Source organism: Panthera onca, chromosome A2 (assembly GCF_046562875.1).
Source record: "Panthera onca isolate mPanOnc1 chromosome A2, mPanOnc1 haplotype 2, whole genome shotgun sequence".
In the NCBI taxonomy this organism is placed as follows: domain Eukaryota; kingdom Metazoa; phylum Chordata; class Mammalia; order Carnivora; family Felidae; genus Panthera; species Panthera onca.
Window position 1 is genome coordinate 39,993,345 of NC_138340.1, and position 25,187 is coordinate 40,018,531.

General features: G+C 42.0%; 1 protein-coding gene across 2 annotated transcripts in view; it reads right to left on the bottom strand.

Moving 5' to 3' along the window:
* Positions 1–2,052: 2,052 nt before the first annotated feature.
* The window catches only part of SHQ1 (SHQ1, H/ACA ribonucleoprotein assembly factor), a 103,961-nt gene continuing 80,826 nt past the window's right edge, over positions 2,053–25,187 (bottom strand). For both annotated transcript variants that reach the window (XM_060631561.3, XM_060631563.3), the window contains exon 11: positions 2,053–3,213. In XM_060631561.3, the coding sequence (XP_060487544.2) occupies positions 2,670–3,213 (544 nt within the window). In that variant the 3' untranslated portion in view covers positions 2,053–2,669. The remainder of the gene's footprint in view (positions 3,214–25,187) is intronic.

The window sequence follows — 25,187 nt, forward strand, 5'->3', positions numbered from 1 at the left end:
TTAACTCATCTTAAACAAAGACAGGGTAATGTGATATAACAAAGCTTTAACCCTCTGTGAACAAAGAGAGGGCAGGTGAAAGAAACTACAGATTTGGAGTCGACAATTAAGGCACCCACTCATGTGGTCTTTGATACTCATGAGAGTTGTTTAATGAGCTCCTCTGTTCTGAGGATTTCTAGGATGGATCATGTTTGCTCATTCTTTTGGGGGGTGTAACAGGCTTTTCCAACCATGGCGAGTCTCACACAGAAGTAGATCCTGTGCAGATTCCTAAGTTAAGGGCAGAGTTGATAGAAGGAAGAACTTCCATGGCTTTAAACTTTTTGACAAGAGTGGATCTGCTCAACTTGACATTAGTAGAAGTAAATGAGGGGAGTAACAGATAATGCATCTTCAAACTGGCTTCAGGTAATGTGCCACTGAGAAGAAATGCGTTTTCAATGGTCATAGGCATTTTGAAGCTCTCCAGGGAGCCTGAAAAAAGTCTTGAACACATTCTGACAAAGCTGTTATAGTGTTCAGGAGTTAACATGCGTGTCGAATGGCAAAGTCACCCCAACTATCCTGTTAATACAAACTGAAATTTATATTGGAAATACAAATACTCACAACCTATATAAACCCAGAGTAAAAGGGAGCATACCCTTTCTTGAAATAAAAATGCTGAGATTAATACATATCAGATTTCATTTCATTTCCTCCCTAGAGCAAATTGGTTTATTTCATTTATTCATTCATCCAGCCAATATTTATGGAGCGCTGAGAATACGGGCACTGATGATTCAGTGGTAACCAGACACGGCAGAGAACCTGCTCCCTGGGAGCTTACCCTCAAGTGGGAAAATTCACATTTAAAATATGAATGGAGACTTACGCTTCCAATCAAGATGGAGTAATAAAGACCAGATTTACTCTCCCACCCAACATAACCAAAAAAGAAAAACAGGATAATACACATAACCATGGTTTTCAAGACACTGGACGGCAGGCAATGAAAGCCTGTGATCCTGAGGGACAGGAAACGAATACAGTGAGCCGCATCATCACCTGACCTGAGACACTGTCCAGGCTGCACAGGGAGGGACAATGTAGGCAGTCCCCAGGGGACCCTGGAGTTCAGGAGACAGAGCTGAGGGTGAGGGGACACTGAGGCAGCCAGCATTTGCAGGACAGAGTACCAGAGAGGAGACAGCCGCAGAGAAGCCCAGATACCTGGAGAGGGGCCCCTCTGATATTCATGCGAGTACCTACTGCTAAGAGTGTGGAATCGTGGGAAGGCAGCATCTGAAAGTATTAGAGGGAACCGTGCTCAGCACGCATACAGGGGCCTATTTCCACCCGCTAGACTGGAAAATTTGTAATTCACAGGGCAATGGGAAAATCTTTCCTTAGTACCAGGAAATAGTTTGTCCTAGGCTGAACACTGTTCCAGACCTGCCTAACAAATTACATGAGCAAGACCCACAAAGATCACACTATTTCCAAGTAACTTAACTGCATCCCCAAACAAAGCCACAGAACGTAAGAATACATACATATTCAGCCAGGTAAAATTTATAACATTTGGCACTCAGTCGAAGATTACAAGGCATGCAAAGATGACTCACAATGAGGACTTGTATCCAGAATTTATAAAGAACTCTCAAAGCTCAAAAATAAGAAAACAAGCAACCCAGCTTTAAAAAGAAAAAAAAAAGGCAAGAGATTTGAAAAGACATTTCACCAAGGATTTGTGGATGACAAATAAGCATATGAAAAGACGCACAGCAATAGAAGCCTTAAAAAATGCAAGTTAAAAGCACAGTGAGATACCACCTCACACCTAATAAAACGGTAAAAATGTTAAAGCCAGATCATACTCGGTGATGACAAGAATGTGAAAGACCTGGAACTGGTGGAAACGTGAACTGGGACAGCCATGTTGGGACACAGTTTGGCAGTTTCTCGAACTGTTACACATCCACCTACCATACGGCTCAGCCATCCCACTACTGGATATTTACCTAAGAGAAACGCAAGCATATGTCCGCACAAAGACTAGCACACAAATGTTCGTAACAGCTTTATTTGGAACAGACGAAAGCTGGAAACAACCCAAACGTCCATCAGTAGGTGAATGGAAAAATCTATCCAATGAACTACTACTCTGATACGGGGAAAAAACAAAAACCAAAAAAGCCCTCTTAATACAGGCTACATTGATGAATCTGAAAATAATTACAGTGAGTGAAATAAGCCTAATTTAAAAAAGAGTACATATTACACGATTCCATTTATATTAAATCCTAGGAGATGCATACTTAATGTACAGTGTCTGAGCAAGTAGAGCGTGCAACACTTGATCTCAGGGTTGCGAGTTCAAGCCCCAAGTTGGTTATAGAGCTTACTTAAAAATAAAATCTTTAAGAAAAATATATTCATGGGCTCTACATTCTAGAGATTCTGCCAGAACTGTTATTTCATCTTCAATATTAATTATACTTTGGTGAAAATACTTTAAAACGTTATTTTTAAGGTTGTGACAAGGAAACCAACAGGTATCAACATAAGCTCTGTGGAAAAGTGTTGTATACACTAAGAAAAAGGACCAAGTGGAAGTGGATTCTCGTTCCGTAAAGAAAACCAAACCCGCCATAATTCTCAGCAGTGAGGAAAACCACACAGAGTCAATCACTTGGTGTCTGCCAGTCGCCTCTGCCCTGCACGCTGCTGTGGCTTGCAGCCGCGGAGTCCTCAGGTCTGGACACTTGAACTCTCGAGTTCAGTTGTTCTCCAAGCTCCTCTATCAGCGGCCCAGAGCCTCCAGGAGCCCGGGGGGAGGCGGGTGGCTTTCTCGGACTACCACCACATCTCTTGACGGCTGAGTTTCTGCACACCCCGTCATCGATTAGCAGGTCGCCGCGTTCCTTGAGAAAGGGACCCTGCAAGGAATGCACTGTCTCAGACTCACTACCTGAGAGCTCCCCTTGTTCGGAGTCCGAGCCTTCGGTCTCACATGAGGTGGTGCTGTCTGACTCCTCCGTGTCACCTGCCTCAGGAGGGCAGGCAGGTGTCTGCTGCCTGGAAACAGGACGGCCTGCTCTTGATGCAGTGTCTTCCTCCTGGACAAGAAGTGCTGCGGCCTCCAGTTCTTCCAGTTCTAATCCCAGCTGGGCCTTTGTCAGGGACACTTCCTTTAAGGTTTCTGCAAGAGCTGCCAACTTATTGGACCTTGAAAGCCATTTGAAGAAGAAATATTAGGACAATTCATTAATTGGCCTGAGAACGAAACAGGATATATAACTTAAAGAAGTAAGAAAATAAAGATGGGTCCATACTTCATGTGACACACCAAGATAAATCCCAAAACAGATCAAAGAAACGTAAAAGAAAATGAAGCGATGAGGTATTACAAGGAAATGCAGGAGATTCCCTTTATAACCCTAGGATGAGGAAGCCCTTTCTATCTATGACTCAAAATCCAGAAGCCACTAAAGACTGACAAATTCAATTTAAAAAAACCTATAGGACAAAACCCAAAAAACAAAACATCATAAACAAAGTCAATAGGCTAATACAAAATTGAGAAAAATACTAGCAACTCATGTCACAAAGCAAGGCCTAATTCCCCTAACACGGTTCTTAAAAGTGGACATAACAATTCATCAGAAAAATGGACAAAAGACATAAGCAACAATTCTCACAAAAGGAGATATAAATGCCTCTTAAACATATGAAAAGATGTTCAACTCCAGTCAAATAAGAGACCCAAACTAAAGTCACAGTGAGATACATTTCTCATTTATCACAATGGCAAACATCCAAACGTGATAACACGACGAGAGAGGCTTGGGGGAAAGACCCCTCCCCACACCGCTGGCGACAAATTAAACAGGTACGGCCCCTGTGGAAAAGGTGGCGATAACTTTCCAACTTGAAAATGTACGCACCCTTGGCTGAGCAATACCACATCTGGAAATTAAACGCACATGCTACAGGACAGAGGCCCAGGGTATTCACTGACATTGTTTTCAATACCCCAAAATGGTAAATAACCAAGTGCCCGCGACCACAGGACTGGTTAACTACCTTATGGAATATCCATGCAAAGGAAGAGTCTATGGCTGCGTACGGAACGAAGCGCTCTATGGGCTAACCCAGGTTACACTGTGTAACAGCAACAACAAACGGCATACCGTTATGTGGAGGCTACCTTTTATGTTAAACAAGGGGAAAGAAATAAAAACACCCTTCTGTTTGCTTGTATACTTATCAATAAACTCTGGAAAGCTGCAGAAAACACTAGCTTATGTGGGGGGGTCTGGTGGGGAATGGAAAGGTAGAGGATGATGATGAGAGGGAGGCTTTTCACTGCAACTGTTTACTTTTAAACTCTGCAAGCGTAACACCTATTCAAAAATTTTAAGTATACAAAAGATAAAAAAGCAATACTATAGAGAGCAGCGTGACGTGCTTTTTACTTTTTTTAAATGTTTATTAATTATTTTTTAGAAAGCACACATAGGCGGGGAAGGGGCAGAAAGAAGGGGGACAGAGGATCTGAAGCAGGCTCTGTGCTGACAGTGGAGAGTTATGGCGCTCAAACTCATGAACTGTGAGATCATGACCTGAGCCCAAGTCGATGTGCAACTGACTGAGCCACCCAGGCACCCCCTTTATATTTTTATCAGAAAATCATGCCATGTTATTTCAGAGGATAATTTTCAATTTGTAACATTACATTATACTAAACTTTTTTTTATTAAACTTAGAGGTATTCGTACTTTTGCTTTGTTTTGAAAGAAGCAAAAAAAAAAGCATACTGCAGGTGTCCAAAACTCATGGCTTTACTCCTCCCTAGAGGAAAATCTGAAGTGACAACTGAAAAGGGTGGCAGTGAGCAAGTGAAAATGATCAGCACGCTGACCTTGGCTTCTACGTTTCTCTAACTCCGAAGCTGAAATGAGTGTACAAAACATTTAGTGGCTTTGAGACAAACTGGATGACGGTGAGTTCACAAGATAAATTCACTTGTAAAAGTGTAGTCCATCCCATAATATCAAGAAAATGGGGCTTTGTTTCACTGGAGCAGAAGTGACTGGTGGGGCAATGGGAACTAGTGAACAAAGGTGGTGTTTTTCACCTAAGTGCCCAGGTATATCTGAGACCCTTTGATCTCAGAATATTTAGTGTAATAATGACTTTGTGCAGGGATGCTCTGTGCCCCGGCTGCCCTCCATGAGCGCAGTCAGGTCCCAGAAGCCCCACTGCAGTGTCCCAGGGTGGGTGCTGAGATACTGCTAGGTGAATGGCCAAGGGCAACAGCCATCACTGAGGGCAACTTCCTCTTATGTGAGGAAACCCCTGAGTTTCAGTGCTGGGATTCCCAGAGCTTAGAAAAAGAACGGCGGGTAGGGTAAAGAAGAAAATTAGGATGGGATCAGCTGAAGTCAGCTTATGATTCACCAATGGTCTACAAACTCTGGATGAATTCTCATCACTTTAAGACATCTCTAAAAGCACAGTTATGGAATCACATGGTCGCGATGTAATTTACATCCATGTCCAAGACAGTTGTAGATGACATCCACAAACCATATATGCTGAAACCCTGACTGCAAGTAGTAAAGAATTTGGTCTGAATTCGTGGACCGGTTTGCAATATCTTTGCCCCAAGGCCCTGTCAGCCTAGAAGCTAGTTCACGGCCATCTTTCTCACTGAAGTGGGCCCTCTCTGGGTAGTGATGTGCACCTGTGAGAGGTAAAGAGCAAGGAACTTAGGAAAAAAGACAATGCCTCTTACTAAATTATAATATTAGAAATAAAATTTGGGGGTGCCCGGGTGGCTCAGTCGGTGAGCATCCAACTTCAGCTCAGGTCATGACCTCACGGTTCATGAGTTCAACCCCGCACTGGGCTCCATGCTGACAGCCTGGAACGTGCTTGGGATTCTCTCTCCCTACCTCTCTCTGCTTCTATCTCACTCGCTCAATCAATGAATCAATCAACTTTTAAAAAAATAACAGGGGCACTTGGGTGGCTCAGTTGGTTGAGTGTCTGGCTCTTGATTTCAGTTTAGGTCATGATCTCACAGTTCATGGGTTTGATCCCCAGAGTGCAGGGCTGGCTTTGGATCCTCTTTCCTCCTCTCTGCGCTTTTCCCGCTCACACATTCTCTCTCAAGGATAGACATTAAAAAAAAAAGATTTTAAAATCAAAGCTCTTCCTTCAGTGACCATACATTTCACACTCTGATTAGCCATGACAAATACTATCGACAGTATATGAAAGACAATGTTCCACACACATCCCGACACTTATTCCAAGTGACAACTTCATGGGTCAGTTGCATTTTTGTCCACATTACCGATGACAAAACAGAAGCCTAGAGGGTTAAGAGACCTGCTGCAGTTTCCCCAGCTGAAAGGGGCAGTCAAGACTGGAAAACCATGCTGCAGAGCTCTAGTGGGCTTCCTCCTCCACTACCGGGCCTCCCACAAATTATCCAGGCTCTGAAAAGTCTCCCGTCCTGTGACCACATTCTTCCCTTCTCCCCAGGTGGAGCTCAATTCAACATCTTCCAAATGAGCAAGTTCTGACAGGCATAGGCAAAGAAGGCTGCAAACAGTGATCTCTTTAGCTTAGCAGTCTTAAACGAAGTATACATCTAACTAAGCCTTAACTACAGAGGTTTAAAATTGAAGCAAAACATCTGAATTATTTGTGAGGATATGGTGAACTCTCAGGTTGAAACCATCTGGATCTTTGTTAGTGTCCACTATCTGTGTCATGTGTAACAGAACAAATTTGGAATTTCAAAGCCCCTCACCCCTAATCCTGGCTCTTTTCAGACACAGTGTAACCCCACACACTGTGAGACTATCAAGGATCTACTCTAAGAGGCAGGAAAGTGGCCCAGATGAGCCATATGACCCCCAACAGGACTTGTGCCTCTTACCAGGTGATGTGAATTTTTACCCTTCAGTTTGTTTCTCACTTTAAGTACTGCATTCGTTTCAAGTGACCCATTTATATAAAATATGTAAAAAATGAATCCTATGTTCATTTTTGCTTCTTCACAGTGCTGACCCATCTCTGTTTCTTATTAATCCCACTTTTACTACCTCAAGCTGGTTACTTTCCTAAATTAATACTAAAGTTCTGAGAGAAACCTTAAGTTTATAGAGGAAGCATTCTGAATTCTCCACTTAAAGAATGTGAGAATAAAAAGGAATTAAAAATTTCAAAACATCATTGACGGAGAATGTGACCCAACAGTCCAAAGAATTAAAGTTGGGTTTGTTTCTATTAAATTATTTTATGCAGATAACTTAGCAATCACTGTTTACAATAAAAGAAACTATCTGTTTAGAGAAAAAAAAAATTAAGCCGAGAAAGAGTAGCCTTTTTGTTCTTTCAACCACGGGTAAAATTAGAGTTGGTTCTAAATCTGCCACTCTTATACTCTAGGACCTAACTCTGCAATGGCGCTTTCCATTTCAGAGAGCACCTCATTTAATGTAGTTAGTGGTTTTTCACCGTCACAGTCAAAACAGACCAGCTAGGTCATGTCAGAAAGCTTTGCCGAGTGGCATTATTAGTTAACCAGAATGCTTACAAAAACCAGGTACATTCTGATCCAAGCAATGAATATACTGAGTTACTAGTTGTACTTACGGTACACATTTTATATTGAAATGAAGAGCGCCTACTTGTTAAGAATGTATTTGTTAAGGAATGAAGAGATTCATTATTTAAGAGCCATGACAACTGGATAATGGTAATGTCATATTTTAACACAACTATACTCAAAATAGGTTTTCCTTAGACAGTTTTTGGAAATGTAATCCTACCATGTAGCTTTTTAAAAAGCTTTCATTCTGTTTGTATATGTGAAATAATCTCCTATTTGGAGGATTTTTTTTTTTAATTAAAAATGCTCTCTGACAAGTTGTAGCAAATACAACTACGATCAGTGACTAATAGCAACAGCTGGAAGTACACTCCTTGACCATTGCTAGGCTAATAGACAACTTCCTCAATTATTTTATATTTTGGTGAATGAGTTAAAAGAAGGGGGGGAGGGATCCAAGGCCTTATGAAATAGCCAAAACAAAGTCCAAAAAGGGCTCTAAAGTGAAGGGAAAATGATGTATAAATAGAAAGCATACATCCTGTTTCTTGTTGTAGAGTTTTGTTTCCAACTATCAATCAGCTTTTCACCACTTCCTGCAATAGCTGATCTACTATAAATCTCGTAGTAACTGACTAGGTTTCATTTCCTCTGCCAAAAGCCACTAACCTGTCAGGCGTGACATACTGACACTAGAGCCAGCAACTGATAACGTAAGACAGGACGCCAGTGAGGCAATGCAACAAACATTTCATACGGGGTGACAGGACACAATGACTTGGCCTTTTAATTTCAAAGGACACATACACACCAGGCTCTGTGTGGGAACAAATAGTACATCAACTATCTTTTTAAAGGGTACACTGATAATAATGGCATAGGATCATAGCTCCTCCCTATTGAAAAGTACCAGTTCCAAACTTCAAAATCCCCTGCCCGAAACACAGTGATGTAGCCTGATAACAAAGATAGTACATTAGCTTTAAGTAGAAGTTGTTAATGACAGTCTTTTGTCTTGACTTGAAAAACACACACACATTGATGCACAGATGATCACACAATTATGTGCCATCATACCATACTATTGAAAACCGCCTCCAGCTCCATCATTAACAGAAATGATCTCTTTAAATAAGAAGCTACTAATTTAATACAGAAAATACTACAAGTTACTTAACCCATATTGAGTTTGGGCCAGTGAAATCAGTTTTCACCCTATTTCTGACTTCACGTACCACCACTGTGGGCTTGGACTATGCATATTAACATATGCACCCGAATAATTTCCTGAATTATAATAATGCCATAATAATGCCACCAAATAATTTCCTGAAAACTCCCTGCACTGGCTTCCTAGCGCTGCCATACAAAACTACCACAAACTGGTGGCTAAAACAACAGAGATTCCTTCTTTTACAGTTCTAGAGGCTACAAGTCCTCAATCTAGGTGTTGACAGAGCTGGTCCCTTCTGAGGCTGAGGGAGAACCGGTCCCATGCCTCGCTCTTCACTTCTCATGTTGCTGGTAATCCTGGGCGTTCGTTGGCCTATAGACCCATCATTCCAAATTCGGTCTCTGTCATCACACAGCACTCTCTGCGTGTGTCTGTTTCTTCACAAGCTGTCTTCCCTATGACAGTGTCTCTGGCTCTTCTCCTCTCCTTACAAGGATATCAGCCATATTGGCTTAAGGGACCACCCTACTCCAGCATGACCTCATCTTAACAATCAATTACATATGCAGCAACCCAATTTCCAGATAAAGTCACATTCTCAGGTTCTGGGAATTCTGAGGGGACACTCTCCAACATACTGTACTCCTTAGAGCTGAAACAGACAGTGGAGATGCTTATTAATGGAAGATAAATTAAAACCAAAAAAGGTCACTCAAGGTAAAGCAACACAAAAAGCCAAAATTTAATAGTAAATAGTAATTTTTAAAAAGTTAAGATTTCACCTTCAAACTACACAAACAAGTTCATAAAATGTTTAATCATTTAATATGTAGGTTAAAACTATGACTATGTACCATTTCTCTAAATGAACAAAGAATGAACCAGATATTAACTGTATTTACATCTGTTCTAACAAAATTATATTATGGCACTGTATGATATTCATCACTTTAGGTCAGTCTTCTAGGGCGAATCAGAGAACAGATAACCATCAAAGCATCATCCATTTTCTCAAGGGTCTTTCAATCATGTGACACTCAAATGATTCCTTTGGTATTTAAATATTTGTCACTAATGCCATTATTATTGTAGAGTTTTCTTCTGCAAGTAACTATTATTATTTTTTAATGTTTATTTATTTTTGACAGAGAGACAGAGCAAAGTGGTGGAGGGGCAGAGAGAGAGGGAGACACAGAATCTGAAGCAGGCTCCAGGCTCTGAGCTGTCAGCACAGAGCCCAATGCGCGGCTCGAAGTCATGAACCGCGAGATCATGACCTGAACTGAAGTTGGGACCCTTACCTGACTGAGCCACCCAGGGGCCCCCTCCTGCACTTAACTAATCCCACACTTCAAAGCATCAGTGTCTGTGGTTGTGTGGCTCAAGCACAGCTCCTTTAATCACTTTCGCTGCCTTTGTGAAGTCCTTGATCTTTCACACAATGTGCAATTTATTTGTACCAAACACTACCAACAATCAGCAAGAGGTCAAATGACAAAAAGCCTGGCTGGATGGGTGGGGAGGAAGCTAGAAAGGAAATGATATGCTACAGTGGGATTAAATTTATTAAGTGATTTGGTCATTAGGGAATATTTCTGTGTTTTGACTATCAGCACTTCTCTTTAACTCTGGAAGTCAGAAACTCAAATAATGAATATTCAGAAATAAGGACCCCCTGCATGACATATATACGCAGCTGCGCACACACACACACACACACACACACACAATTTTTAGACTTGAGGTAAAAAAATAAATAAATTAATTGCTATAGTAATCCCACATACTGAAGACTATGCCTCAGGTAGGTAAATGAAGGATGAAGGTTTATCCAAATCCAGAGATCTAGAAAGGCTATCATTCGCCTCATCACTGATATCCATCTAAGAAGTGGAAGGGTGAAGGTGATAAACAGATTAAGAAAGATACAAAGTTCATAAAGAACTGTTCAAAAGAAGTGGACTCAACTCCTCCTTGAAACTATTTTGCATTTATTTATGTCAGACCGAATCAGATTAGCAGAGATAGAAATGTGAGTCCCATAAATTTGCCACATTTCCCTCTACTCCCCCACATCTCAGCAGAAAAGCTTTTGCTGAAATGTGCTCCACTGTAATCCTCCAAAACTGGGTGTTCAGGGTCAATTTCAAAACCGGCCCCATGAAACTCTTGGAACTGTCAAACTCAGAGGGCTCCCTTTCCCTGCTGGCTGTTAGGGAAGTCAAATCTGTGACCCGCCTGGTGTAATGGAATGTACCCAGAGCTCCTCCTGCCTTCCTTTTCATTCTGTTGCTTTTGTTTTCTTACCTTTAATTAATGCCATGTTGTTTTACACACACACACAAATGCTTTAAATAATTTCTGGTAGAAGGCAAAGAAAAAAAATTAGTCATTTGAGTGAAATAAAATAGCTGGTTAAGTAAAAAATACACAAAAACAAAACAAACAACAACAACAACAAAAAACCCACTTTTGTTGGACAGAAAAGGATATGGGGAAATGAGGATTATGGGTTCCAGCCTGAGACAGATACATTTTCTTCTCAAAATGATTCCACGAAGCACAACATTTTGGGTATTTCAGACTTGAACCATTTTGACAATATTTCTACATTTCATCTATGCGAAAAGGGCAGATGGTGCTGTTTAATAACAGAGGCACAGTATTTTGACCTCTTCTTAAATGTTCAGATGAAATGGCTGCTTGGATTCCATTAAACCAAGTGGAGGTCAATCAAAAAGATGGAGAAGGCATTACTATGAAGGTGGTGTCAGAAGAAAGGTGTTATAGGTGGAAATGTGTCCCCCACAAAGGTATGTTGAAGTCCTAAACCCCCAGAACCTGTCAATATGACCTCAGTTGGAAACAGGATCTTTCCAGATATAATCAAGTCAAGAGGGTGTCACACTGGGTTCGGGCAGGCCCTCAACCCAATGACTCCAAAGGGATTGCTGCCCTGATAATACCATGTGAAGATAAAGAGATGCAGAGAAGGCCATGTGACAACAGTGACAGAGACTGGAGCAACGTATGTACAAGTCAGGGTATGTCAAGGCTTGTTCACTACCACCAGAAGGAAGAAAGAGGCATGGAACAGATTTTCCCCTCAACCCTTCAGAAGGAACCAGCCCTGTGGAGGACACCTTGGTGTTGGGACTTCTGGCCTTCAGAACTTTCAGAGACTAACTTTCTGTTGTTGTAAGTCATGCAGTCCGTGGTCATCTGTTACACTGGTCCTCGGGAACTAACAAAGAGGGGTATATAAAGATCAAGATTTTTAGAGCTGAACACAAATTAGAAAGAAGCTCATACAAGTTCCTGGTTTGACAGATGACAGAGTGGCACCACCAAAAATATCAACAGCAGCAGGGCACAGAAAAGTTGTCTTCACTCATAAAATGCAGAGAATGGATGAACAGAGAATGGTCTGTTTCGATTCCCGTCTGAATCTCAACACCTTGGTTCTACAGTTCTGTGCTATCATCATGATGTTTCCCTGTGTAAAAACCTGCAACAGCTTCCCCAAAATAGGATAATATCCAAACTCCCCACTGAGGACAAAGTCCCAGGGATCTGGCCCCTGGGTGCTGCCTGTCTGCCTCTCAACGAGGTCACCTGCCATACGTGTGTCCAAGTCACTGTGCTCCATTCACCACCCTCTCTCTATCCTGAGGACACACTAATGCTGCATTGTGCCTCAAGGCCCCTGCCCTTGTCACACCCCCCTGGAACATTCTTCCCCTAAGTCTTCCCATGCTGGGTCTTACTCATTCAGTATCAGCTAGAATACCACCTCAGTCTTACAAAAGCAGTGCTTCCAGACCTATTTTATGTCCTGGAACACAAAGAAAGTGGTTTTTGCCTGGCATGGTACTGGGCCTGCACCCTACTTGCCATCCTGAAGGTGAGGGGCCAATGTTCTCATTCCCCTGACACCCATTTGTGGTGCCATGGACCACCAGCCGGTATACCCTGCCCTTTGCCCTCCAACTTCTCATACGCAGACCTCCTATTAGGAACTTGGTGGAACAGGGCAGTTTTGAGGTCTACACAAGTGGAAGTTCTGGCTGAATTTTTCAAATATGTCCTTTTTGTCTCCACCTTCCCTCTTGAAAGCAGAATGAAAATGGCTGCTTCCAAATTTCCTGGCATCCTCTGAAAAAGAGGGTTAAGTGATTTAATGTGTTTATTTCTTTGAGCGCTTGCTCTAAATGCTAAAATTTTCCTTGGTTACAAAATATAAAGTTAGTGCGCTATGTTGCTTTCACAATACTAAGACGGGAAAATACTTACGTGCTGGTGTGTTTACCACATGCACAGGCTGAAGCGTGCAGCTCTCCAGATTGGGACAAGCGTCAAAAACTTTGAAAATTTGAAATATTTATCCACTCACTGGTATGATACACAGTGGAACGTCTTCTGAAACACACAGCGCAATGGCACGAAGCACGTAATCCCGAGACATTCTATGGTTTCTTAATGACAATCCTCTCCTACGAAACGAATGACAGTGGTACACTGCTCGCTGGTTTGGCTTTTCCAGAATTACTAATTGTCTGACGTATCACATAAGCTTTGCCTCTCGCCACTCGCTGTGAACCACGGTTAATACGCTCTCTAAGGGAAGTTTGGAACCTTTGCTTTCCTAGTGAGAAAACAGGAACGACATGACAGGACACAGTTCTGGGACAGACAGCTCCTCACAAGGGGCAGTGACAGTGCTAAGTGGCCACCTCCGGGGCCGGCCCGCCATACCTTCCTCTGCTCTTACACAAATCACTCCGTGCCGTGCCCATCCGTACAGTTCACTGGTATAACAAGGGCAGCTAGTTGACCTGTCTCCCTCTGTGGGGAAGCTGGACCTAGAGCTGCAGCATTCGGCCCCCTCCTAAATGGAGATCCACCACGTCTGTTCCTTGTTGCACCCGGAAGACCACCCTGGAAGGGAAGGGGTCCTGCTGGCACGTCTTAGAACTGGTCAGCAGAGGCAAAGAGGAGAGTGCTCAGAAAATATGCCACCTATAATCTAGTCAGCACTTGGGACTCCCTGGTCTCCCTATTTCGCACTCCCCACACAGCTACGTTACTACGTTACTGGCTGTGCACCTTCTTCAGATTTAACGCTCTCGTTGTGCCAGATTTTCTTTTTTTAAGTGCCCCAAAGAGACCTTTAAGATTGGTGTTGGATTGGACCATTCACAAAAATAATGCTGAAGGAACGAAGCCACACACACACAAGAGTACGGATTGTATTATTTCACTTGTACAATGTTCGAAAATGGGCAAAACCAAGAGATGGTGAGAGAAGTCAGGACAGTGGTTACAGGGTGGGGGCTGGGGAATGACAGTGCACTAAGGGGCTTCTGGGAAACCTCTCAGGCACAATTCCTGATTTGGGTGGCACTACACCACACCAGAATTCATTCTTAGTCTACTTATCATCTGTGCGCACTTCGACAAAAATTAGCTTAAAACAACCATCACAATAAGAAGCACGAGTCTTGGAAAAGAAGTCACAGGCTTTGGACAATCTGCTCTGGAAAAGGGGATGGAGTGTTGGAGAGGAGGAATGTGTCCATTTGAGGGGACAGGATCATGGAGCTGGCTCTGGTTTCCTCTGGCAAACTGGGAAGGACCTCTAATACAACACTCCTCACTGCAAACTTCTTTTTAAAAGGCATGGCATGTTCTACCAAATACAAAGAGAATCTCAAAATGTGCCTAGAGAAAGACCCATTAGTCATCTCTTTCAATGTGTGTACTAGACACAGAAAGTTGTTCTTTGCAAAGTACACAGCTCACCGCGATGGAGGTTATTCCCCTGGTGTCAGTGAAAACCTGTCTGTGGGGGCATTTCAAATGATATTTTTAAAGGTATTCGCCCCCTAGTCCCCTGGACAGTTGATCTACAGACCAACCCTAGTACTTTCTGAAATATAAAATAATAATTTCTATTAATTTTCCTTCTAGTACTGCTTCTAAGCCTCTAAAACTGCATCCTATCTATCGAAAACCTAAAGATGAGCCACCAAAAGTCTTTATACCAGTTGTATGAATATTTTACTTGAAGTGAGAGATTTTATCTAATTTGTGTATTACAGAATAAAGCTTACTTCCATACAATAGATAGTTGTTTTTTTTTTTAATGGGCATTAAAGATTTAGAAGACTACGTTCTGTATAGGCAATCCCAATTAAAATTTATACAGCAACAAGAAAAAAACTTCCCACCTGGGGTGGGGGGGCGGAAAACAACAAGACCAAGTTTTGAGATGCTTCATTTATTATGATGATGATTAGGGAACTGAACAAGGACACATTTTTTTGGCTGAGGGATTTTTGCCTCAATGCTGACATTTATTTTTTTGCCACATGAGGATGTTCACCAACACATTTCTTTGTGAAATAATAGAATTGGATATTATAATCAGACTTATCTTTTTTTTTTAATATTCAGTTTTGTCAGAGAAAGAGAGAGAGCACAGGTGTGCAAGTGGGGGAGGGGCAGAGAGAAGAGGACAGGTGATCCAAAGTGGGCTCTGTGCTGACAGCAGCAAGGCTTATGCAGGGCTTGAACCCACAAACTGAGAGATCATAACTTGAGCTGAAGTTGGATGCTCGGCTGAGCCAACAAGGTGCACCTATGGTCAGACTTTTCAAATCAATTCCTTAATTCAAGAGATTTCTTTTTTTTTTTTTTAATTTTTTAATGTTTATTTTTGAGAGAGAGACAAAGACAGTGTGAGCAGGGGAGGGGAAGAGAGAGGAGGAGACACAGAATCCGAAGCAGGCTCCAGGCTATGAGCTGTCAGCACAGAGCCTGACGTGGGGCTTGAATTCATGAGCTGTGAGATCATGACCTGAGCTGAAGTCGGACACTTAACCGACTGAGCCACCCAGCTGTCCCTTTTTAATTTTTTTTCATGTTCATTTATTTTGGAGAGAGAGAGAGCACAAGATGGGGAGGGGAAGAGAGCCAGGGAGACACAGAATCTGAAGCAGGCTCCAGGCTTCAAGTTGTCAGCACAGAGCCTGACGTGGGGCTCGAACTCTCGAACCATGAGATCATGACCTGAGACGGAGTCAGTTGCTTAACCCACTAAGCCACCCAGGTGCCCCAAGGGAGTTCTTTTTCTAATAAACTCCACTCATGTGTAGATTAACACTCAAAGTAAATATTTCTTTTTTTTTTTTTTCTCTGTCAAACCTACTTTATTTATTTTTTTTTTTAATATATGAAAATTTACTGTCAAATTGGTTTCCATACAACACCCAGTGCTCATCCCAAAAGGTGCCCTCCTCAATACCCATCACCCACCCTGCCCTCCCTCCCACCCTGCCCTCCCTCCCACCCCCCATCAACCCTCAGTTTGTTCTCAGTTTTTAACAGTCTCTTATGCTTTGGCTCTCTCCCACTCTAACCTCTTTTTTTTTTTTTCCTTCCCCTCCCCCATGGGTTTCTGTTATGTTTCTCAGGATCCACATAAGAGTGAAACCATATGGTATCTGTCTTTCTCTGTATAGCTTATTTCACTTAGCATCACACTCTCCAGTTCCATCCATGTTGCTACAAAAGGCCATATTTCATTTTTTCTCATTGCCACGTAGTATTCCATTGTGTATATAAACCACAATTTCTTTATCCATTCATCAGTTGATGGACATTTAGGCTCTTTCCATAATTTGGCTATTGTTGAGAGTGCCGCTATAAACATTGGGGTACAGGTGCCCCTATGCATCAGTACTCCTGTATCCCTTGGATAAATTCCTAGCAGTGCTATTGCTGGGTCATAGGGTAGGTCTATTTTTAATTTTCTGAGGAACCTCCACACTGCTTTCCAGAGCGGCTGCACCAATTTGCATTCCCACTGACAGTGCAAGAGGGTTCCTGTTTCTCCACATCCTCTCCAGCATCTATAGTCTCCTGATTTCTTCATTTTGGCCACTCTGACTGGCGTGAGGTGATATCTGAGTGTGGTTTTGATTTGTATTTCCCTGATAAGGAGCGACGTTGAACATCTTTTCATGTGCCTGTTGGCCATCCGGATGTCTTCTTTAGAGAAGTGTCTATTCATGTTTTCTGCCCATTTCTTCACTGGGTTATTTGTTTTTCGGGTGTGGAGTTTGATGAGCTCTTTATAGATTTTGGATACTAGCCCTTTGTCCGTTGTGTCATTTGCAAATATCTTTTCCCATTCCGTTGGTTGCCTTTTAGTTTTGTTGGTTGTTTCCTTTGCTGTGCAGAAGCTTTTTATCTTCATAAGGTCCCAGTAATTCACTTTTGCTTTTAATTCCCTTGCCTTTGGGGATGTGCCGAGTAAGAGATTGCTACGGCTGAGGTCAGAGAGGTCTTTTCCTGCTTTCTCCTCTAAGGTTTTGATGGTTTCCTGTCTCACATTCAGGTCCTTTATCCATTTTGAGTTTATTTTTGTGAATGGTGTCAGAAAGTGGTCTAGTTTCAACCTTCTGCATGTTGCTGTCCAGTTCTCCCAGCACCATTTGTTAAATAGACTGTCTTTTTTCCATTGGATGTTCTTTCCTGCTTTGTCAAAGATGAGTTGGCCATACGTTTGTGGGTCTAGTTCTGGGGTTTCCATTCTATTCCATTGGTCTATGTGTCTGTTTTTATGCCAATACCATGCTGTCTTGATGATGACAGCTTTGTAGTAGAGGCTAAAGTCTGGGATTGTGATGCCTCCTGCTTTGGTCTTCTTCTTCAAAATTACTTTGGCTATTCGGGGCCTTTTGTGGTTCCATATGAATTTTAGGATTGCTTGTTCTAGTTTCGAGAAGAATGCTGGTGCAATTTTGATTGGGATTGCATTGAATGTGTAGATAGCTTTGGGTAGTATTGACATTTTGACAATATTTATTCTTCCAATCCATGAGCAGGGAATGTCTTTCCATTTCTTTATATCTTCTTCAATTACCTGCATAAGCTTTCTATAGTTTTCAGCATACAGATCTTTTACATCTTTGGTTAGATTTATTCCTAGGTATTTTATGCTTCTTGGTGCAATTGTGAATGGGATCAGTTTCTTCATTTGTCTTTCTGTTGCTTCATTGTTAGTGTATAAGAATGCAACTGATTTCTGCACATTGATTTTGTATCCTGCAACTTTGCTGAATTCATGTATCAGTTCTAGCAGACTTTTGGTGGAGTCTATCGGATTTTCCATGTATAATATCATGTCATCTGCAAAAAGCGAAAGCTTGACTTCATCTTTGCCAATTTGGATGCCTTTGATTTCCTTTTGTTGTCTGATTGCTGATGCTAGAACTTCCAGCACTATATTAAACAGCAGCGGTGACAGTGGGCATCCCTGTCGTGTTCCTGATCTCAGGGAAAAAGCTCTCAGTTTTTCCCCGTTGAGGATGATGTTAGCTGTGGGCTTTTCATAAATGGCCTTTATGATCTTTAAGTATGTTCCTTCTATCCCGACTTTCTCAAGGGTTTTTATTAAGAAAGGGTGCTGGATTTTGTCAAAGGCCTTTTCTGCATCGATTGACAGGATCATATGGTTCTTCTCTTTTTTTTTGTTAATGTGATGTATCACGTTGATCGATTTGCGAATGTTGAACCAGCCCTGCATCCCAGGAATGAATCCCACTTGATCATGGTGAATAATTCTTTTTATATGCTGTTGAATTCGATTTGCTAGTATCTTATTAAGAATTTTTGCATCCATATTCATCAGGGATATTGGCCTGTAGTTCTCTTTTTTTACTGGGTCTCTGTCTGGTTTAGGAATCAAAGTAATACTGGCTTCATAGAATGAGTCTGGAAGTTTTCCTTCCCTTTCTATTTCTTGGAATAGCTTGAGAAGGATAGGTATTATCTCTGCTTTAAATGTCTGGTAGAACTCCCCTGGGAAGCCATCTGGTCCTGGACTCTTATTTGTTGGGAGATTTTTGATAACCGATTCAATTTCTTCGCTGGTTATGGGTCTGTTCAAGCTTTCTATTTCCTCCTGATTGAGTTTTGGAAGAGTGTGGGTGTTTAGAAATTTGACCATTTCTTCCAGGTTGTCCAATTTGCTGGCATATAATTTTTCATAGTATTCCCTGATAATTGTTTGTATCTCTGAGGGATTGGTCAAAGTAAATATTTCTTATACTGATGATAAAGTCTCTAGAGGAATCCACTCCTTCCCTTCCCTTTCCTTATTTAAGCTACCTCTTCACAAAAAAGAACTATTTAGCACTCTTCAGACTAACCCTAGGGCTTTACTTTATATTATCTGCTGTCCCCTCAGGAGTTATGCCACAGTTTACATCACTCAATTCTACTCTCATCAGCCAGAGACTAACCATTTATGCCTCTGGATAATCTGCTTCTAAATAAATTGTCAATTTCCTCCAATAAAATTTCTACAGAAAATCTCTAAATTCTACTACAGGTCAAGAGTGCCTTATCTGAAACCCTTGGACCTGTAGGAATTTCCATGTGTTTGTTTTGCATTTCCAAAAGGTAATCCTGGATATGTACTACTATACCATCTATGACCGAACACCCCCAGCAACAACCTGTAATCAAATATACTAATATTTTTCTGCAGCAAAATGTACAGCTAGTCTCTCTAAGTGGAATAAGTAAAGATTATAAATAGCCTCACATCAGGTGAGTTCAGGTCAGTCAGGTTTTGCTGCCAATTGCCCTGAAGATACTTGTGCTTTCAAAATTTTCTGGGTTTCAGAATTGCACACAAGGGGTTGAGCACTAGAACCAGAAGCTAGCAGACTGAGCTGCAGCTTTTCAGCTCAAGTGCCCAGGTCCAAGATCAGCCTTTTGACAAATATTCATCGAGCACCTGCTATCTGCCAGGTTTGGTGTATATAATGGTGAAGACAAAACACAGTCTCCGATTTGCAGATCAGATCATCTCAGTCTGTGGAAGGCAAGAAACAAGCCATCAGAGCATGGTGAAGTAAGTTTATGAGAATGATTAACACAAGGTACCCAGCGAATGTCCAGCTCAGGGGCTTTGAGAGTCCTGGGCACAGAGGAGACAGACTCCTCCTACAGAGAGTTCTATGCAAAAACCATTCTGTATTTTTAAATGGAGGCAAGAAATCCACCCAAATCCTAATTCTGCCCAGGTTGACTACTTCAATGCTTTTCTTGAAATTTCAACTATAAGGGGCGCCTGGGTGGCTCAATTGAGCATCTGATTGTTGATCTCAGCTCAGGTCATGATCTCATGGTTACTGAGTTTGAACCCGACATTGGGCTTTATGCCGAAAGTATGGAGTAGGCTTGGGATTCTGTCTCCCTTTCTCTCTGCCCCTCCCCCACTTGCTTTCTCTCTCCCAAAATAAACTTAAAAAAATTTTTAAAGAAATTTTAAATATTAAATTCTTTGAGGAAACACACATATATTCTTTTCTGTCTCTTGTGTGCTAACCCCTATATCAATGCTTAGTCAGTCTATAACGTATAGTAGATTCTCATTATTTGCAGATTCCATATTTGTGAATTCGCCTACTTGCTAAATTTTATCTGTAACTTCAAAGTCAACACTCCTTAGCACTTCTATGGTCATTCACGGACATGCACAGAGGGATGAAAATTTCAGTTACGAATCAACACATTTCCAGACTTCTTGTTTTAGCTCTCATATTGTGAAAAACATGTCATTTTCATGGTCTGGATAGTGCCACATTGGGCTTTTTGTTGATAATTTCGCTCTTTAAAATGGCACTCATACTTAGTGTCAAATTACTTTCTAGTATTCTTAAGTGCTTGAAGGTTATAATGTGTCTTATGAAAGAAAATAGTTGTGTTAGATAAGCTTTGTCCAGGCTTGAGTTCCCAAGCTTTTGCCATGAGGTTCACTGCTAATGAATCAACAATACATATTAATACAGTGCCTTTAAACATAAACACACATAAAACAAGGATACCTATTGAATGACTGATGAAAACGTAACCAGAGGCTCACAGGAAACTAACCCTGTATTTCCCCAGGAGCAATGATTGAGTTTGCTAAGTCAGGGTTTGTAGAAACTTAATGGAACATAACTGCTATGAATAATAAGAACTGACCGTAATTCAGTCCTGGCCATGACACCAAAGAGGAAGGACAGCCACTTTAGGGTGGAATGGTAAAGGGAAGGGACAATAGCAGAAAAGGTCTCCTACAAAAGGGGTGGTAATCTACACTGAAACATTTTTAAGGCCTATGAGAGCAGTCCAAGTGAGAAAAGTGGGAAGGGTTTGGGGACACGGGAACCAGAGGATCACAGCACAAGAACAGCAGCACCGTTAGGTCCATGGCTACATCCCTGGACCACAGGACAGACTGACAACATTCCACAAGAACTAAATACGTATGACCCTGGAACAACACGACTTTCAACTGCACAGACCCACTGGCATGCAGATTCTTATCAATACATACAGTACAGTGCTGTCAGGGTATTTTCTTTTACAGTTTTCTAAGTAACATGGCCTTTTTTTTTTTTTCTAGCTTACTTTATTGTAAGAATACAGTATGTAATACATGTAACACAAAATATGTGTCAGTTGCTTATGTTATCAGTAAGGCTTCTGGCCAATAGTAGGCTGTTAGTAGTTAAGTTTGGGCAGAGTCAAAAGTTATATGCAGATTTTTGACTACATAGAGACAGAGACAGGGACTGGGGAGGGGGAGAGGTTTGGCAGCCCTACCCCCCAATGTTGTTCAAAGGTCAACTGTATCTTGGAACGGGCAGGAAAGAGAGGTGCACATAAGAACATCTACTTACAAGGGACCTTGACTATCAGACCCAAAAGCTGAAATGTCCATAGTTTTGAATGCTCCTTTTGCCTCTCATTAAATCTCCCAGGACACTAATTTTTTTAAAGGTACAGTGAGCCTTCAGAGTGAGTCAGGTGCTGTCAGCTTGTCTGTACCATAAAAACCGACTTGTAACTTTGATCCAGGTCCCTAGAGGGTCATTCTGATCCATGGCTTAGCACATACACACACCCCCTCCAGGGTATAACCACCTCTCACAGGCAGGGAATCAATGTAAAAGTCTGCTAAGGCTTGGAGTATTCAATGACTGCCTTTAGAAGGCACACATTCTGACAGGTGTGATGTGGTATCTCATTGTGGTTTTGATTTGTATTTCCCTGATGCTGAGTAATGTTGAGCAGTTTTTCATGTGTCGGTTGGCCATCTGGATGTCTTCTTTGGAGAGGTGTCTATTCATGTCTTTTGCCCATTTCTTCACTGGGTTATTTGTTTTTTGGGTGCTGAGTTTGATAAGTTCTTTATAGGTTTTGGATACTAACCTTTTATCTGCTCTGGCACTTGCAAATATCTTCTCCCATTCTGTCAGTTGCCTTTTAGTTTTGCTGATGGTTTCTTTCGCCGTGCAGAAGATTTTTATTTGGAGGAGGTCCCAATAGTTCATTTTTGCTTTTGTTTCCCTTGCCTCCGGAGATGTGTTGAGTAAGAAGTTGCTGCGGCCGAAGTCAAAGAGGTTTTTGCCTGCTTTCTCCTCGAGGATTTTGATGGTTTCCTGTCTTACATTTAGGACTTTCATCCATTTTCAGGTTATTTTTGTGTATGGTGTAAGAAAGGGGTCCAGGTTCATTTTTCTGCATGTCGCTGTCCAGTTTTCCCAGCACCATCTCTATTCTTTTCCATTGACCTGAGTGTCTGTTTTTGTGCCAGGACCATACTGTCTTGATGACTACAGCTTTGTAATACAGCTTGAAGTCCGGGATTGTGATGCCTCTAGCTTTGGTTTTCGTATTCAAGATTGCTTTGGCTATGTGGGGTCTTTTTTGGTTCCACACGAATTGTAGGATTGTTTGTTCTAGCTCTGTGAAGAATGCTGGTGTTATTTTGACAGGGACTGCAAAGTAGCCCTATTCTAAAGGTCCTTTTGGCTCAAGAGTCACCAACTTGGCCTCTCTTGATCTGAGGCTCATTCTCAGAAACGTTCTCTCTCCGTCTGCTCTTTTCATTTATTCATTCAGCACTCAAACTCCTAACGTGCCCAAGCAGTGAACAAAACAGACAAGAATCATTGTGCTCATGGAGCTTCTACTCTTTCATAGGAAAAGACAGACAATAAACACAGAGCAAGTAAAATATAGAATGTGCCAGATGGTATAAGTGCTGTGGAAAAAAAAAACCAGGTAAAAAGGTGGCCCGGGAGGGCTATGGGCGGGGAGTGTTCAATTTTCAGGAGTGCTTCAAGAAGGCCTCACTGACTGAAAGGTGATGAAAGGGACCAATATATTTGAATAGCCTGAACTGTGGAACCTAGCTTTATTCTTGATTTTTACCTCTTTCATTTCTTCCTGGCTGACCTCTCTAGTCTATTAAGCTTACTCACACCTACCCCCTCTCCTAGCATTGACAGCTACCTGGCTACTTGTAATCTCCAGATCATGTTGCCATGCCTCTGTTACTTCTTCTAGTACCTTTTATTCACCTGGTCCTGAGACCCACCCTACAGTGTCCCAAGTTCAGGGGAAACAGCAACAGGTTACCTTGTTCCTAAAAAGGAAGACCCAGAAGCTTAGCAAAAAAGAACAATTGTGGCCAAGTCAGAATTCTATATTACTTTGTATTACAAATATAAACTAGACAGAACTATTTGAGGGCCCCAAAATGTATCATTCTACAACGAACTTATCTCATGTAAAAAACTGGAGACGATGCCATAGGAAGGCCTCATGCTCAGCCACCAGGACAGCAAGGAGTATAGATTTCAGCCTATCCAAGCCCCTGTTACGGGTGGCAGGGATGACATTGAGGGCACAATTCTCCTTTAAGAACCAAGCATGGCACTTTGTTGAAGTCTACACCGTCTCAGATCAGAAGATATCTGAGAGATAACCGAGTCCAGGGTTGCCCGGTACAGCTTTACATAATGACAGAGAAGTTCTCTATGCTGTCCAGCAAGGTGGCCACTAGTTACATGTGGCTACTGAGAACTTGAAATGTTACCAATGTGACTGAGGAACTGAATCTTAAATCTTATTTAACTGATTACATTAAAAGAGCCTCATGTGGCTCTGCATACAAAATTGGACCATGCCAATCTAATTTTCTTTGACAAAGATGAGGCCTAGACATAGCTAAGGCCACAGGACTAACCACAACCTTGAGTACTAATATTCCACACCGGCATCAGACTGGAGGGTTTTCCAACGGCTTTCATATGCATGAGGCTGTCGGATCCTCTCCTTGGCCACATGAGCTAAACAGGTCTGTACACCTGTCCATGCTTCATCGGTGCTCAGAAGCAAACATGTGCCTAATGGCAAAGGGTTAATCCCAAGGACGGTCAGAGCTGCTGATGTGCAGACCCACTAGGTCCTGGCTCACAGTGCGGTAGTGATACCATGTGGGTAATTAGAGGTCATTTACTACATGAAACAAGATTCTTGAAGAGGGCACTTGCCAGGAAAACCACTGGAGAATCTTTCCTATGTCATGGGATCCAATCCTTGACAAAACATGTATGCAGATTAAGTCTCCCGGGGTAGTTTTATCTGGACGGGAACTGTAATGTGTTCCATATTTTAAGGTGGTAACCACGATTCTCAAAAATTAGGACTCAACTAGTCTGTTGGCCAGCTCCTTACAATCCCCTGTTCGCTTTATCATCAAGACATAGAAGCAAAAAGTCTTCTATAATTAGAACTGAAGAGTTGCCAAAGTGTCCCAATCAGACCCAAATTACTACCTACAAAAATTACTGATGGCTAAAAATAAGAATGAAAAAGTGGCTCAAAGATATTATTTGACTAAATATAGGGCTACACAGTACAACTTAAACCACCAGTCAGATGGTTGTGAGAACCAAACCTGTTGGCTGAACAGCATTTCATGTTCCTACACGAACTGGTTGCAGAAGCCTAATTATGGTTTGATTCAAATGATGTTATCAAACGCTTCCCGCATGGGGTGAGAGGCAGAAATGCTCTCTCCTTTCATTCCTTGTCAGGGCATCTGTGCCGGTGGTTTTTCTTGGAGCCACCTCGTTCCGCAGAGACAAATCCAGCCCCTGCGATGAGCGGTTTACAAAAAAGCAGGGGCTGCTGTCGGCAGGAGCACCGGAGCTGGGCTTTGATCCCAGCTGTGGTTCCCACCTGCTCAAAAAAGGCAGCCACAGCGCTACAGCTTTTCATTCCCCTGCTCAAAAACACAAGAAATCAGCAGAGATGAGCTGACAGGGAAAACATTACACAAATCGCTGACCCTGCTGCAGGCGGCGAAGGGCTGCCTCTGTTTGGCTTTGATTTTCCAGAGCTGGAGCCCGAGGGGAGAGACAGTTTGACTTTCTTCTTTCCTAGTGCTCCCGATGGCAAGGTGCATTCAGACGGAGCCCGGAGGAATACCAAGTGCAGAAGAAAGGCGAGTAAATAAATAAACAAAACAAGAACACAGGC